Source organism: Zootoca vivipara, chromosome 16 (genome assembly GCF_963506605.1).
Source record: "Zootoca vivipara chromosome 16, rZooViv1.1, whole genome shotgun sequence".
NCBI classification, from domain to species: domain Eukaryota; kingdom Metazoa; phylum Chordata; class Lepidosauria; order Squamata; family Lacertidae; genus Zootoca; species Zootoca vivipara.
The window spans coordinates 17,494,311-17,510,084 of record NC_083291.1 but is presented as its reverse complement, the minus strand read 5'-3'; the positions used below and the strand labels follow the sequence as shown (position 1 = coordinate 17,510,084).

General features: G+C 43.7%; 1 protein-coding gene across 4 annotated transcripts in view; it reads right to left on the bottom strand.

Annotated features, from left to right (window-relative positions):
• ABCA1 (ATP binding cassette subfamily A member 1) overlaps nucleotides 1–15,774 on the bottom strand; it is a 107,973-nt gene that overhangs the window by 51,548 nt on the left and 40,651 nt on the right. For all 4 annotated transcript variants that reach the window (XM_035097202.2, XM_060268672.1, XM_035097200.2 and 1 more), the window contains 3 exons: nucleotides 8,800–8,921; nucleotides 8,429–8,620; nucleotides 886–972 (listed from right to left, as the gene is read on the bottom strand). In XM_035097202.2, the coding sequence (XP_034953093.1) occupies nucleotides 886–972; nucleotides 8,429–8,620; nucleotides 8,800–8,921 (401 nt within the window). The remainder of the gene's footprint in view (nucleotides 1–885; nucleotides 973–8,428; nucleotides 8,621–8,799; nucleotides 8,922–15,774) is intronic.

Sequence of the window (15,774 nt, the reverse complement as noted above, 5' to 3'; positions counted from 1 at the left end):
TGGGGGAGGGAGGTAAAGGGTAAAGGACTCCTGGACGGTTAAGTCCAGTCAAAGGCGACTATGGGGTTGCGGCGCTCGTCTCGCTTTCAGACCGAGGGAGCCGACGTTTGTCCACAGACAGCTTTCCGGGTCATGTGGCCAGCATGACTAAACTGCTTCTGGAGCAACGGAACACTGTGATGGAAACCAGAGTGCACGGAAACACCGTTTACCTTCCCACCACAGCGGTACCTATTTATCTACTCGCACTGGTGTGCTTTCGAACTGCTAGGTTGGCAGGAGCTGGGACAGAGCAACAGGACCACACTCTGTCGCGAGGATTCGAACTGCCAACCTTTCGATCGGAAAGCCCAAGAGGGTCCGTGGTTTAGACCACAGCGCCACTCGCATGTGGCATGCCACTTAGATGAGGGCAATGCAATGTGGACAAGGTGGCAAACATGCATACCTAGGATGCATCAAAACCACTTTAAGCTGCTGTGTGTGAGTTAAACTGAACTTCCAGTGTTTCTGTGCCCAAAATGCATGCATATCAGAATGCTTCCATGTGGCCACAACAGGGTGGGGGGAGTTAAATTGCTTCTTCTTCTAATGGCTCTTCCTGGGCTCCCTCCACCACAAGGAAGGGCAGCCTGCACCTGGCCCTGGCCGATGTAGCGTGTGTGGCGCAAATTGGACATGGGAAGCAATCTTTGGTTAAAGAGCCAAGTTAATGGCTTGATGCACTGGTGATGCCCAGTGCAGCAGAAACCTCTGCCCAGAGGCACCAGGAATGCACTCACAGGCTTCAATGAGCTGCTCAGGATTCAGAATAATTTGGATACCTCAACTGGGAACATCACTGTATCCGTGATCCTAGGCGAGAGACAAAAAGGCGCAGCCTACCTCTCTAAGGAGCTTCCCGAGGCTCTCCATGAAAGTCTCTGTGGTTTCCTTGAGATCCTGAAGAGTGGAGTTGGAGGCGATTCCTTTCTGGAATGACAAATGGGGATTTAGTTTTAGAAGAATCTTAATTGCAATACAGCAGATAGGAATCAACATGATCATTTGAATTTAGTACTCAAAGGAGGAAGAAGAGTGGCATTTTGTATCAGCAAGGGCATCTCTCATCTCCGTAGTTCAAGGGTCACAAGTGAAGCCACCACACACTCAAAAAAGGATGCCATTTGGCAAGAGAAGGGAGGCACCCCCCCTCCTCCTCTCTTGTGCATTTCTGAAAATTCCTCATGAGAACCAGAATCTCTGGCCACCTCACTTCCCATTATTACTGCGCTAAATAATTGCATTAAATGGGCCTGTGCATTAGCTAAGCATGCAGAAAGCACAAATCCATTTGTTTCAAGAAACTCTGGCTGCTTACACTGCATTGAAAGCACTGCCGCAATTACTGTGGGATATAAAAAATAAATTAATCACATCAAATGTTTGCAAGATACACTTGACTCTGTGTGTGTGTGTGTGTGTGTGTGTGTGCGTGCATGTATGCATTTTGGCAATGTGCCTCAGATTGGGCCTTTGCACCTTAATCGTTAATCAATTCCATCAAGGACATATGAAATGGAACCCCCGGGATATGACAGTCAGCCAAAGTTACTTCACCCTTGGGACATCATGTTATTGTGCGGGCTTGTCCACATTTGTGAAAAGTCCTGTGCCTGGAAAGCACAGATTTGAGAGGTTTTCCACTTGCCCTGTGCTTCCTAGGCAGGGGTCCAAGTGGTTTTCTATTTGCCCTGCCACTTTCTCTGGGGAAAACCCACTCTTTAGCACTAAATTGGAGCTCCTGTCAATCCATGGAAAACCCATTTGACATTTGCTCTGATTCAATGGTAAAAAGCAGGTTTTCCAGGGGTCAGGTTGTGGGGCAAGCAAAACTGTAGACAAGCCCTGTGTCTAGTGTTCTCATTTTGGAAAAGAAAGAAAGAAAGAAAGAAAGAAAGAAAGAAAGAAAGAAAGAAAGAAAGAAAGAAAGAAAGAAAGAAAGAAAGAAGAAAGAACACCATATTTAATGGCTTGATTCAGGTTATACAGCATGAGTTAACAGACTGGATTTTGGCACATATTTTTTCCATTTGCTCAGCTACAAGGACAAAGACGCCTATGTATACTATAGCATGTGAGTTACGATATAGATGATACCTAGGAACTTCAGAGCTAGCTGCCTGCCCTGTTGCCTTCTTGACCCCCTAGCTCTACCTGGATATGCCTGCAGATTGAAGCAGTGACCATCTGCATGTGTTGGGCGTTCAACATTCATTCCAGCTGGTATTGTTCAGTGTTTCTTTCATGCTACGGGAACACTAAAATGTCACCCAAATTATTTAGAAAACATGCAGACAACACAAGGGCTTTCAGAGCTGTTCCAAGTTCCCTTGTGGCCTCTGAATGAAGCATGAATCACAACCATTGCCGTAATCTGAAACAGCCGCCCACACAATATAATAAAAGACTGGGTCAAGATTATTCATGAGAAATATCCCTCCAACCTTTTTTAATCATTCATAGGTCATCACACCCTAACAGCCTACCCTACTGGTTTATGACCACACGATTATTATTATCATCATACGTTTAGTTGGAGATGACAGCTTTCCTTCCGTTCCAGAGCTGGCCTGAATCATTTTTGTGACTGTACAAAAGCTAATCAGGTTGGGAGTTCGATCTTATTTCAACACTGCTGATCAGACAGTACCCTCCAATGCATTGGAAGGTACCAGGATAGATTAAGAATGGAGGGCAGGCCATGTAGCACAACATAGCAATATCTGCTCTCCAGTCTTTTTACATCTACCACCTGAGGCAGTAGTCCCACTTAAGCTTTCGCTAGAGGAGGAAAGGCATCACCAAAAGTGGAGGATCAAGAAACGGACACAGATTTGCGCAACATTTCCGTATGGGAACACAAATTCGTAGAAGCAAATGCAGACAAAATTGCTAAAATTTAAATAGAAATACAGTGGTACCTCGACTTACGAAGGCAATCCGTTCCACGGCGCTCTTCATAAGTCGAAACCTTCGGTTGTCGAAGCGTCCATTTTGCGCATGCGTGAAGCGCGATTTTGCGCTTCTGCACAGGCGCAGAACGCGCGTGCAGCAAAAAGACTTCCGGGTAAGTCAAAACCTTCAGAAGTCGAGGAATTTGGATGCCGAGGTACCACTGTACAGTGATACCTTGGGTTACAAACGCTTCAGGTTACAAACACTTCGGGTTACAAACTCTGCTAACTCAGAAGTAGTACCTTGGGTTAAGAACTTTACCTTAGGAGAGAAAAGAAATCGCATGCCGGCAGCGCCCTGGCAGCGGGAAGCCCCATTAGCTAAAGTGGTACCTCAGGTTAAGAATGGTTTCAGGTTAAGAACGGTCCTCTGGAACGAATTAAGTTCGTAACCCGAGGTACAACTGTACAATACATCTCACCATCATATGGAAGGCTGTGACCAGGTGACATGTTTGCATGCCCAGTTTGCTGTTGGAATAGCAAGTGTTGAAGGGCAACATCCGAGGCCCCTGCTCTCCCTTCTTAGGGTCCAGCCCCTTTAAACCATACTTGGACCTGACAGCCCTTCAAATAGGGCCTTCAAACAGAGGACTGACCTCTCTAAAGTAAGACACATGGCCACTGCCTCACTCTACATAACGGATACGCCTGGCTTGTTCTTCATAATTTTAGAGATCTCCTCGTGCCCTGTTCATGTATCTAAATATGCAGTATCTAGAGGTGAGGGGCAGGTGAATATTATATTTTTTTTTTTTTTAAACATACTTTTTATTAATTTTACAAAATACAAAAAAACAAAAAAACGGTACATACTTAAACCCCTTTTCCACCTCCTTCCTACCCACCCACATGGGTCCTCCCCTGCCACAGAAGTATCCCATGTTTGTGAACAGTCAGAAATGGTCCATTTTATGCTTGGATTTCTGTCCTCCTCCCCCTCCCCTGACCCCAAAGCCCCCCCCTGCCACCAGGGAGCTCCAGCAAACCAGGGCAGTACGCAGGAGGACATCCATCCAACCATCTATTGTTATACCAAAAAAAGAGAAAAATAGAAATAGGAAAAAAAGGGGAAAAAGAAAGGGCGAAGAAAAAAAAGAAAAAGAAAAAAACAATACAAAACAGAAAAATTTTTCTTGCATTCATAGTTGAAAAACCATATTTTATGGGCTTCCCCTCCCCCCCTTCCCCGGTTTTCATCCCTTTTTTATCATCTGCAACAGTTTCTTACTTTATAAAAATACACCTTTGTATCTTATACAACTTATAAATCAATTGTTAACATTTTCATCTAATATTCAAATCACTGAAAATTCAAACTCCCATTTTCTCTTCCCGTGCCTAATTTTTTTTCTCCCTCTATAAGCCTCCATATTTTCACATTTTCCAAAATCCATTCACTTTTAAAACTATAACTATTCTCAATTTAACCTTACATCCCCGATTACCGGCTCCACCCCCCCCAATCCAGCAAATTCCAAAATCAGCAGACCAGTTATAAACCTGTTAATCCATCCTTATAATCACAACATCACTTTCCCTTCACCCCACCCCCTGTTTACAGTCTCTTGCCATCCAGGTCACCATACAGGACCCCTGAATTTCTTCTCTTCTCTGCATATTTTTTCCTTCTTCCCTGTGGGCGTTCTGGAGTTCCAATAATACCAATCGTGCCCCCCTCAAAGACAGGGCACTCCATCCAACTTTTTGTAGAGTAGAGTCATCATTTTTTTCATGGTGTGTTTCATTTTGTGTTGAATCATCACAGTCCTCATCTTCATCTTTTCCTTCCCCATCATTGTCATTCTCACATTGCTCTTTTTCAGTGTCAAAAGCTTCATCTCCTAGAAAATCATATTCCGCCATCACCTCCTGAAATTTCTGCTGTAACTCCTGTCGTCGTGTCTCCTCTTGACATAACTCTATTCTTGTTTCCCACATTAAGGTCAAAACAGACCGCTGGAACTCAGGGGAACACTTTTTTGTTGACATATTTCAGTCCTGCCAAGGTCAAAACTTATCACGTGGGGTGGAATATGATCACAGTTTATTTTCTCGACTCCATTTTAACAAGCTGGCTGCATTCTTCAAGTCTTGTTAACAATAAAGTTCGAACTCACATTTCACAAGCACTTAAGCCAAAAAAGAAATTCCACAAAGTCCAGAAATACAAAGTGAAGTAAAAATTGACTTATAAATCCTGATCAACTCACTGAATTGCCTAGGCTGCCGGCTCCCGAGGGAAAGAAAGGTTTTTCTTAGGCTTTACCTCATTGCTGCAGGGCAGTCATAAACCACAGTCTCTCTCCCCTTTTCACCCTGCATCAAAGGGGATATTCTCTTTGATGCCTTTGAGGGATCCTTTTGAATTACAAATCTTCTGTTTATGGCTTCGGGTTTCTATTTACTGTCTCTTTGTTGCCGTGGGGGGGGGTGGCTTCCTTTTTTCTCCCCTCTCTCCCAGACCAAATTGTTTTATAATCCAAATCGTGAGGTTACTTACAGTCTTTTCCAATCGTTTTATTTTCGGAAGAATCCAGCGCTCTCTGCCTTCGGCTTGAAGCTTCTCCCTGCTAGAATAACGTTGCCGCTCAAAATGGCCCCCGCGACTTCTACCCTCCTCGCTCCGGAGCTCTTATTAGAGCTAACCGAAGAGTTGGGGAGTCCGGATTGGGTCTGTGCCGAGCAAATTGGAGGGGCAGGTGAATATTATATACTTTAAATAGCAGAACTGGTGAGAAGGCTTGGAATATCATTGGGGGAGTTATTTGTTTTGTTGGTTGCTATGTTATGTATTTTTGTGGTTTTTATATTGTAAATCGCCCTGTGGTTCTTGGATGAAGAGCAGTATAGAAACAACAACAACATCATCATCATCATCATCATCATCATCATCATCATCATCATCATCATCATTGTTCACTGTCCCTGTTACTTAGAACAAGCCGAGAGCCAAATAGGTTTGGGTAGGAAAGCTTGACCCATGGGACACAAATATCTGGGTCTGGCTTGGCAACGCATGATGGATTTTAATTGTAGCGATTTTGGGAGTCAACCTTAGCTGAAAAGAAGGGAATAAATGAATTAATAAGCAAAAGCTCATATACATCACTACCACCATCTATTCCTAAACCCATACTCCCACCAGCATTTGTACTGGTCCTGGCAATAAAGTAATGGGAAGTGACTGCTAACATCTCATGACTGAGGGTAGTTTTCCACTGATGTGTTTGGTAAAGCGTAGCTCATGACGGACAGTGGGCCATTGCTCTGACTCATCAAAGCTGTTCTTCCTATGTCTCCTTCCCCCTCCCTTTTATTCTAGGTTCCTGAACCATAATTTTATTTATTTACAATGCTTATAATCCTACATTTCCTTAGAAAGTACAGAGAGGTTTAAGTGGGACTCCCCAAGGTCTCCCACTCAAACCTTCTTCGCTTCAACAGTGTCAGGCATGAGACAAACACACAGGCGTCCTTCACATTTCCCACGGCACTGGTTTCCCAATAAATAATATTGCTGACTTGCAGCATCACGAGATTTCCCTAAGTTTTCCCTAAGATAAGAAAGTAGCTTTTCATTTAGCTGCAAATGGAAGCTCAACTTGTTTAATTTCTGGCTTCCAGCTCTGGTCCTAATTTGCACTATGGTTTATAGAAGAGGGTTTATATTCATCACATTAAACCCAAGCCTTTCATTCGGAAAGCAAAGCAAGTTACAATACATATATCGAAAACATTTCCAAGCACTGCAATGTAACAAACAACTACTTAATTCAATTAAGCACTATTATCGCCATACAGAAAAAAACCCCAAGAAAATGTTCAGTCCCTTAAGTACGGCTAGTGCAATGAGATTCCTGCACAATCCTGTCAAGCATTAACATTTTTCCTCAGATGTCCTTCTGAAGCCAGGCAGGCACCACAACAAAAAAGACCCTGCCTTTGGAAATCTCTCCCTAGAAGCAACATTTCTTTCTGGTGCACGGACCTTAGGAGTCTAAAATTTAGGCCGATTGGTTTTCAATGAGCAGGAATTTTATTACTTTTGGTCATTTGCTGTTTGGCTTGCTGCCTTCTAATACTACAGCTGCTCCCAGTAACCCTTAGGCTGGAGAACAGGAGATAGGCTTTCAAGCAAGCAAACAAACAAGCAAATGACAAGGAAAAATATAAGAGTCCAGGCAGTTTAGTGAAAAACAATAACAGTTTAAAAAGAGCTGACCATTACATTCCAGACAGAGCAGAAATATGACTCCAGTGTCAGATATCCTATGCTTTTGGCTAGGTGAATAGCCAAACAACTGAGGCGTAATTCTGTATCCCCCAAGATATATCAAAACTAAAAAGAGCTTTTGCTTTGCACTTAGCCAGGCATTCACGTGCTGGTCCACAAGAGTGTTGGTTTCTATTGCTTCCATCATTTCTGAACAGCTCGCTCCCACTTTAGCTTTTTAACATAGCTTTATAGCTAAGGAAAGTAACAGCTCCTGCGGGAAGCAAGTTGCCCCTTTGACATGCAGCTCTATTTGAATAGGCGGTGAAAAAAATCTGATGGGCAGAGTCGTGCCATTTCATAGGCTGCTTAAGAAAAGTTAAGTCTGTCGGTCCTTTGGGAGCAGGGATTAGTCTGTTTTGCTTATGTTACCATATATAATGCACCGTACATTGATGACACTGAATAAATAAATAGCAATACAATCTTATTATGCTAAATTGGGAACTGGTGCAAATGTAACCCTGGCTCCCCCCAAACCATAGTTTACAGATCTGAAGCTAGTCTCGGAGATCTGAAATCTATACCCCTCCCTCTTCCATTTTCTGAAGCGAATAACTCCTCCATTCTTCTGTGAGTATTAACTAAGGTTTAGAGTTACAGCTGGACATATGCTAACCAGGTTCCCTCATAAATATGATTTGCAAACACACTTCGAATGAAGTTTTCAAACTCTAGTTATGATGGGGCCATGGTTACTATAAAACTGGCTAACATCAAAACACATGTAATTCTAATCTAAACCATGGCAAATGCCAATAAAGGAAGGAAGGAGGGGAAAGGGATATGTATCCCAAGACTGGCTCCTGGTTTTCAAACCATGGGTTACTGTTACAGGGATGCCTAGACCAGACCTAAATATTTAGCTTTAGATATTAAGACCACAGAAGTAGTAAATTTTGACCTTTGGACTCTCTCCCTTCTTTTTGCAGACGTAAGGAATCACACAGTGATTTGAAATAACCAGCCAAATCTTTGGCCACAGGTCTCCTGCAATCCAGGTGTAATGATAAATGTAATGTGGAAAGGGTTTGTTTGCCTTTTGTTTTTGTAACAGGGTACGCTATATTATGTGAACCACGATATTCTGCTGATTTAAAAACTTGCACTATACCTTGGTGAATACAGTTCAAAATACTCAAGCCAACACACTCACCATAAATGGCTTCATGACATCTAGATTGTCCTGAAACACTCTCTCTGCAGCAGAAAGCTTTTCCTTAGGAATGGAGCAAATCAAGGCATTGCTGAGAACATCTACCACTGGGTTTTGGATGTTGACAAACTTTGACAGCTTGGTTGAATTGCAAAGGTCTTTCACACTTATCCGGTAGCCAGATGTAATGACCTGGAAACATGTACCAGAGGTTGTAAATCTATAAATCGCTCCTGGGACTCAAGCGAAATCATCTTTTCCACATCACATTCACAATTCATGACATTCAAATTGAGAACTGTAGAGTTTTTTCCCAAGTGCTGTTCATTGACAGTATACGTTCTATATTACACATGAGAATGTTTTCTTACCTGTTGGATGTTGACCTCGGCATTCAGGATTTCTTCTATAACAAACTTTGGTAGGGAAGCATTGTGATGTAGAAAGTCAGAGAAGGTCTCATTGTCAACCAGGAAATCTCGGACTTTCACACCTGCCAGGTAACAAGAAAACCGTTTTGTTTTTCCAAAATTCAACACAAATTGAAACTCAGAGAGGGTATGTCAATATTACAGCATCAAACCTGTCATGCACTTTCCCCTTCGAAGGCTATAATTTGGATGGAATTGGGGGAGTGAGAGGCTAAGAATTGTCCAACAGAAAATTATGTATCATTCTCCTTACCAAACTACTGCTAGGGCTGTTTAGGGGGGGAAACTGTAACAGTTAAAACTGGAATAAAGATCATACCACTTTGTAACAGAGACGTTCCCATTAGCCAGAACCCGCTCCCCTGCTCTGCTGCATAAGTAGAAAATATTTATTCACAATCATGGGAAGAGAGAGGTGACATTTCTTTCCAGCTACAGCCCCTCACATCTCATAGATATACTTCTCAGGCTTCCCAGGTTGGTTAGCCAGTTCACACTGTCACGTTTTATTTGTATAATTTATGCGCAGAAAACATTTCTACACCACTTTTTGGATTTGCAGACTGCAACAATAAAAATGGCATGTGAGCCTGGGCTTCCCTTTCACACTGAATAATATACATTGAGGATAAATCCTGTAACTATGGAGTGTGTAGTGTTTGGTGGTACACTGCATGGGATGCTTCCCCTCTAAGCTTTGCAACGAGCCCCTTTAGCTACTGTTTTGGAGGCTCCAGGGAGGCATGATTTGATGCCATACCTCTTCTGAGGACCTCCCATTGCTTCCTTATCTATATCTCTCCACTATGCTCCTCTAAGGCAGGGACAACCAATGTGTTGCCCTCCATATGTTGAGGACCATTGGCCATGCCAGCTGGGGAGCTGTAGGCCACAACATCTGGAAAGTGCCAAATTTGCTTCCCCAGCTCTAAGGCCATGTATCTTGTCCCCAGCTCTGCATTGCTTTGTTCACCCATGTTCCACCCATGTTCGGTGCTTAGATATCAACAGGGATAATCAAGAGAGGTACAGTCCTCCCATAGGGTTTCCAGGCTGAAAAATGGTGTCCAGATGGATTTTTGGCAAATTGGGGAAGATGTCCAAAAAGGAGTGTTATAATTTTAAAAAAATATTTATAAATTGAACAAACCAAACCAAACTCAACAACTTTGACCTTAAAAAAACCTCAGCAGCTTTATGATGTACCCCTCCAGCTGCTGTTTTTATTTTGTTCCTATTTATTTGTTTCATATAAATAATACCAGTAATAATTATACCCCACCCATCTGGCTGGGTTTCCCCAGCCACTCTGGGTGACTCTCAATCGAACATTAAAAACACAATACAATATAAAAACTTCTCTCCTTCCCTTCCAGTGTCTAGGAAGCTTACAGCCATTTAAAGTCACAGTATCGTTTACATAAAACAATGCATTCAACTAAATTACAGTTTTTAAAAAAAGATAACAGAAGTAGGAACTACAGATACAACACAACCTTGAAGTAAAACAACACTTTTTACAAGACTATGAATTGGGGGGGGGGGAATCTGCCTAAAATTTGGAGGAGTCAGTGATTGGACTTGTGGGTATTATTCAGGGCTGCCTCTGCTTCTCCCCTCCCATAATCCACACACGGTGTTTGTGGCAGGAAAGATGTCCAGTGGTACCTCGCAAGACGAATGCCCTGCAAGACGAATTTTTCGCAAGACGAATGCGTCTTGCGCTCTGATGGTGACTCGCAAGACGAATTCGTTTTGTGAAAAATCCGTCTTGCAAATCGCGGTTTCCCATAGGAACGCATTGAAATTTAATCAATGTGTTCCTGTGGGCAAAAAAAGAAATTTCAATGCATTCCTATGGGACCCCGCGATTTGCAAGACGATTTTTTTGCAAAACGAAATGACTCGTGGAACGAATTAAATTCGTCTTGCGAGGCACCACTGTATTTCGGGGAACTTCATCCACCAGTTGTTGCTGTCATCCATCTGTCTCGAGAGTCAATGGAGTGCGCCTCCAGGGGTGAAGTCAAACTACTGCGTTAGCAGCACAGAAGTGACTTCCCCTAGGGCACAAGCCTGGGCAGTGTGTATGGAGGTCCTGGGCTGCCCAGATGACAAGACCCCCCCCTCCCAACTCGGTCTCGCTGATGTGGTCCAAAGGAAAGCAGAGTAAGACGTATGGCGCCAGTACTGATCAACATATTGAAGAATCCCTGGCACTCTGAAACAAACTCATCTAAATCATACACTCTGGGTGGGCACAATTGCATTATGGAAGGCACCCCCACCCTTTCCCTCAAACAGCGAATATTATGAGGAGACCTGTGTAGCTCGAAAGCTTTAACCCTGTTCTTTAACATGTTATAAAGGCACATTCTCAGTATGTATGTTTTTCAGCCGCGGAAAACGACGTGGCTGCAAAGGCTTCAGGAGCTCAGGTGCAAAGCGCAGAACACCTTCTGGGGTAAAAGAGGCAGCAATGCAATGCCAGCGCAGCCTTTGGAAGCTCACATTCCAGATCCCGAGGGGGCAGCCGATGCTGGTCTGCGAGGCTGCCTGATACTTTAAAAAAATGTTTATTAGCTGGCTCGCTTACAAGAGACATTCGGCATGCCAAGAGGGATGGAAGGAGAACTCCTCAAATCTCCGCCACAATGGAATGGCGGGTGGAAGACGAGAGAGGAAGGCGGAGGCACTGTATTTTCTGAATTTTGTGGTTTGCAGCCTCCCTCCTCCCGCACCCTTCCCCTGCCTTTATGCCGCTCAGCATTATGATTCTATTACTCAGACCCTGATTTGGCAGGACACCAGTCTGGTTGGAGAAGAAAAGTTATGAAGAAAGAAACACTTCCTATTTTTCTCCCGAATACCCGTGCTCAGGGGTTACTGTCGGTCAACGCTCTCTATCCCAGTTCTCCGGTTACATGTTCCCTGAAGCTTTTTTGTTCTACAAGCAAAATAATCGCTGTCACCAGAGGGCTTGAGGCAAAAGCTGGGTTACTTGAGGATGAAATCTTTTCAGGGCTGTTTAACAACATGCTCTTAGATTGGGGTGGGGAGAGAAGAACAGGCTTGGGGAGAAAGAAACAAATTTATTCTTTGATGCCACACCCAGGAACTTCAAAGTTAAAAAACTGATCTAGACCTATAACCACGGAGAGAATGATTTACTCCCAAGGGCAACCTTCTTTCAATATTCTGATTGATGGCATGGGAGGTGCAAGCCGTATTGTTGAAGGCTATCCAGTGGTTTCTCTCCATGCCAGCACCCCTGGGTAATCCTGACACAAGAATCATAGACTTTTAGAGTTGGAAGAGACCGCAAGGCTCATCTAGTCCAACCCCCTGCATTGCAGGAATCTTTTTGCCCAACGTGGGGCTCGAACCCACAACCCTGAGATTAAGAGCCTCACTGAGCTATCCGAGATAAGAAGGCACCATAGCATGGTGGAGGGTTAACTTAGCTCAGGGAGGAGGAGTGGTCTAGCACTGAACTGGCAATGGAAGAAAAGAATCGGTAAGAGCAACAGAAATGATAAACTGGATTTTTAATTATAATGCAACTTTTTTAAAACAACAATAAAGACTGTGGTTCCCCTTTCTGCCAGTTTAGTTGCAAAACTTCTGTGTGGAAAAGAGCATTCCGTATTATTGTCTAAGTGTGCCTCACAAATATGTTCTGGGAACAATGCTCACTCAGAAAAGAGCTGCTTGTGTAATGCAGTGAGAGCAACTTGACCCAGAAAACTGGCTCATTCCTGCTTTTCCAGGCTTGCCAAAGTATTCCCGCAGTAAATATAAAAAGCACACTACTAAAAAAGAAGAAGAAGAAAAGTTGGAAAATACAACAATGGCTAGTGTGGTTGTAACTAATTTACTAATGCTTTCTGGTACAGTCTGTAAGTAATGGAAAGGGACACTTAGATATCAGATCAGACACACTCCTGTCTTGGCTTCAGACTGCCATCTTTATCATGGAATCATCATACACAAAGGCTTGTTTTGAGATGTCATGAGACTGTCCAAGGAATTGGTGGCAATGGCCTCATTCTGATTGGGTAGAAAGGCTTACGAAAGGAATTGCTCTTATCAATAGGGATACTGGAAGCTATTGGTGCATCTAATTCAATACTATCTGTCTGGCTGAGAGCATTTCTCGAGGGTTTTCAGATAGGAGGAAGAGGCTGAACCTGGGATTGTGCCGCAGAACCACAACTCTTCCTGATAGCAATTATAAAGCGCTTTCCCACTGCCTTCTGCAATGACAGAATAATTTGGAACCATGCTCGAGTGACCCATAATTTTAGCAACCTGAGAGCAAAGACAATTGTACTGGCCTACTAGTAGAGCAGCTTTCTCCATAAAGACAGGCTCAGCCAGCCTATAATCTTGAAGATGCCCTGAATTCCACGGAACAATTGGTATGAAAGAACTCTGCATGTAAGATCTAGAAAGTTTAAAATGGAAAAACCATTATCACTACAAACAGCACTGGAGAAACAGTGGCTTGAATTTAAACATATCAGTTCTCATTGTTTTGAGGGCAGCCAGATAATAAACTACCCCATTTGAATAACTTCAAAAGCTTTTAAAGACAAAGTAATCCCAGATACAGTAAATCCAGGCTAGTGATAAGATTCAGTTGGAATACTTGCCCCTAAACAGGTAAGCTAGGAAAGCAAATGGACTGCCTTACTGTCATCCAGCCACAATGATTTCATTTGGCCACGGTATCTAGAATAGTTGGGAAGCGAGGTTATTCCATCCCATTGGCTCCCTTTTGCTCTCATTGTCAGGGAGAGATGAGAAGCAGGGACACACACACACACCCCAAGCCTGTGATAAATCAGCTCCATTTGTCTCCCCCACTCCAGCAACTGTTTCCCCAGCTGCTCATTGCACAAACTTTGCCACATCAATAAAACTTGGGGCAACAACTTTTCTTCCCTCCTCCTCTCTTTTTCATTTGTGTCATGACTTTTAGATGGATCTGTTTCACGTCTTGTTGTGAATTACTTCCGGTAAACCAAGAGAGAAAAGAAACCTTTCCTTTTTTTATTCTTTTGAGTTCATCATTCCCAAAGACCCTCTCAAGTTCAGGTTCTCTTATAAGGCCTAATTATCAGCCAGGCTAACATGGGAAGGAAGGAAGGAACAGGGGAGATTCACTTGCTTTAAAGGTGAAGGTAAAGGACCCTTGACAGTTAAGTCCAGTCGTGAACGACTCTGGGGTGGCGGTGCTCATCTCACTTTCATGGCTGAGGGAGCTGACGTTTGTCCGCAGACAGTTTTTCCAGGTCATGTGGCCAGCATGACTAAGCCACTTCTGGTGAAACCAGAGCAGTGCACAGAAACGCCGTTTACCTCCCTACCTATTTATCTACTTGCACTTTGATGTGCTTTTGAACTGCTATGGTAGGTTGGCAGGAGCGGGGACTGAGCAATGGGATTTGAACCGCCAACCTTCCAATCGGCAAGCCCTAGGCTCAGTGGTTTAGACCACAGTGCCACCCGCATCCCTTGCTTTAAACACCTTGGATCACTCCTTCATAAATTCACCCCAGTTGAGGAATAGGGATCGTACAGAGTGTTTCAAACCAGAGCTTTCTGGCTGCCAGGCTTAGGGCATGCCCAAACATATACAGTATCCCTGATTATTCTGCTTCCTTCTGCATGTTCTAAAACTGTGCAGAAGCCAAAAGTCTTTAGGCATGTTTGCCAATACTGGGTAGTATTTGAAACAAAGATCACTCTGATATAGTAGTTCTACAAGAAACCAATGTGCCCACAGTGATCACCAAAAGCCTGCCGCATTAACCATAGATTTTACTGTATGCCGTAAATGATCACCTCCATTTATCAAACAATATGTGAGCATTTGAAGAACAGTAACTTGGAATTGTAAAGTCTGGTCAATAACCAGCAGAGCAATCCAAGCTTCCATTACTCTTAAGCTGGGAATGGGAGGGTTGGATGAGGTGGAATTGTCCCTCTGCCCAGCTCTCCCAGCTAAGCTGCCTTCCTGCCAGCCACCAAATGTGCAGACGACGAGGAGGCCCACTGGTGGAATCCATGCCAGCAGAAGCGGGGTGCTCTGAGGGCAGGGAGGGGCTCAGCCAACCAGCAAGGGATCTGCTGAATCTCAAGCTGGTCTCACAGCTGATGTGCAGTGACACCCAACCTGATCTGGGCATGTGCTAGCCTGAAGTTGGCGTGGGAATTGGGTCCAGAATCCATCCACATTGCTCTGGCCCCTACTTCTGCTGCAGCTCTTGTGAGTGGCAACCCGGGAACCAACGTCCCCACTGTGGAAGGACGTGTGGGTCCAGAATTGGCCTCCACGGTCACTTACGGACTCATTGTTAAAACTGTGTTTATGGAAGACAATCTTACTCGGCTACGAGTGATAGAAGAAGAAGAAGAAGAAGAAGAAGAAGAAGAAGAAGAAGAAGAAGAAGAAGAAGAAGAAGAGGAGGAGGAGGAGGAGGAGGAGGAAGAAGAAGACGTGGTCCTGCCACTCAGCAACGCTGAGAAGATAATTAGGATTGTGCCTGAAATGATCAACAAGCTGTATCAGATCCCTATAGAGACTATTATATTTGGGGTGCGGGTTAGGTATGAAGATTCATAGCTATGGATAAAGGTCTAAAATCATTAGATCACTGTGCGGAATATGCTACAAAGTGCACATGAAGTTGCACAGGTGAAAGACTGTATTCATCACAATTAAAAACAACAATCTGTTCAAGACGAAGTATGGTTTAAAAGACAATATTTCAAACACACTTCAGATGACTAAAGCAAAGCCTGCAAACCCCCTCCCCCTGCCACATCTCTCCCTAAAATAACCTGACATCAGGGCTGATAAATGTTCAACTTCCCCATAAGTAATCACGAGGAAAATAAGACAGTGCC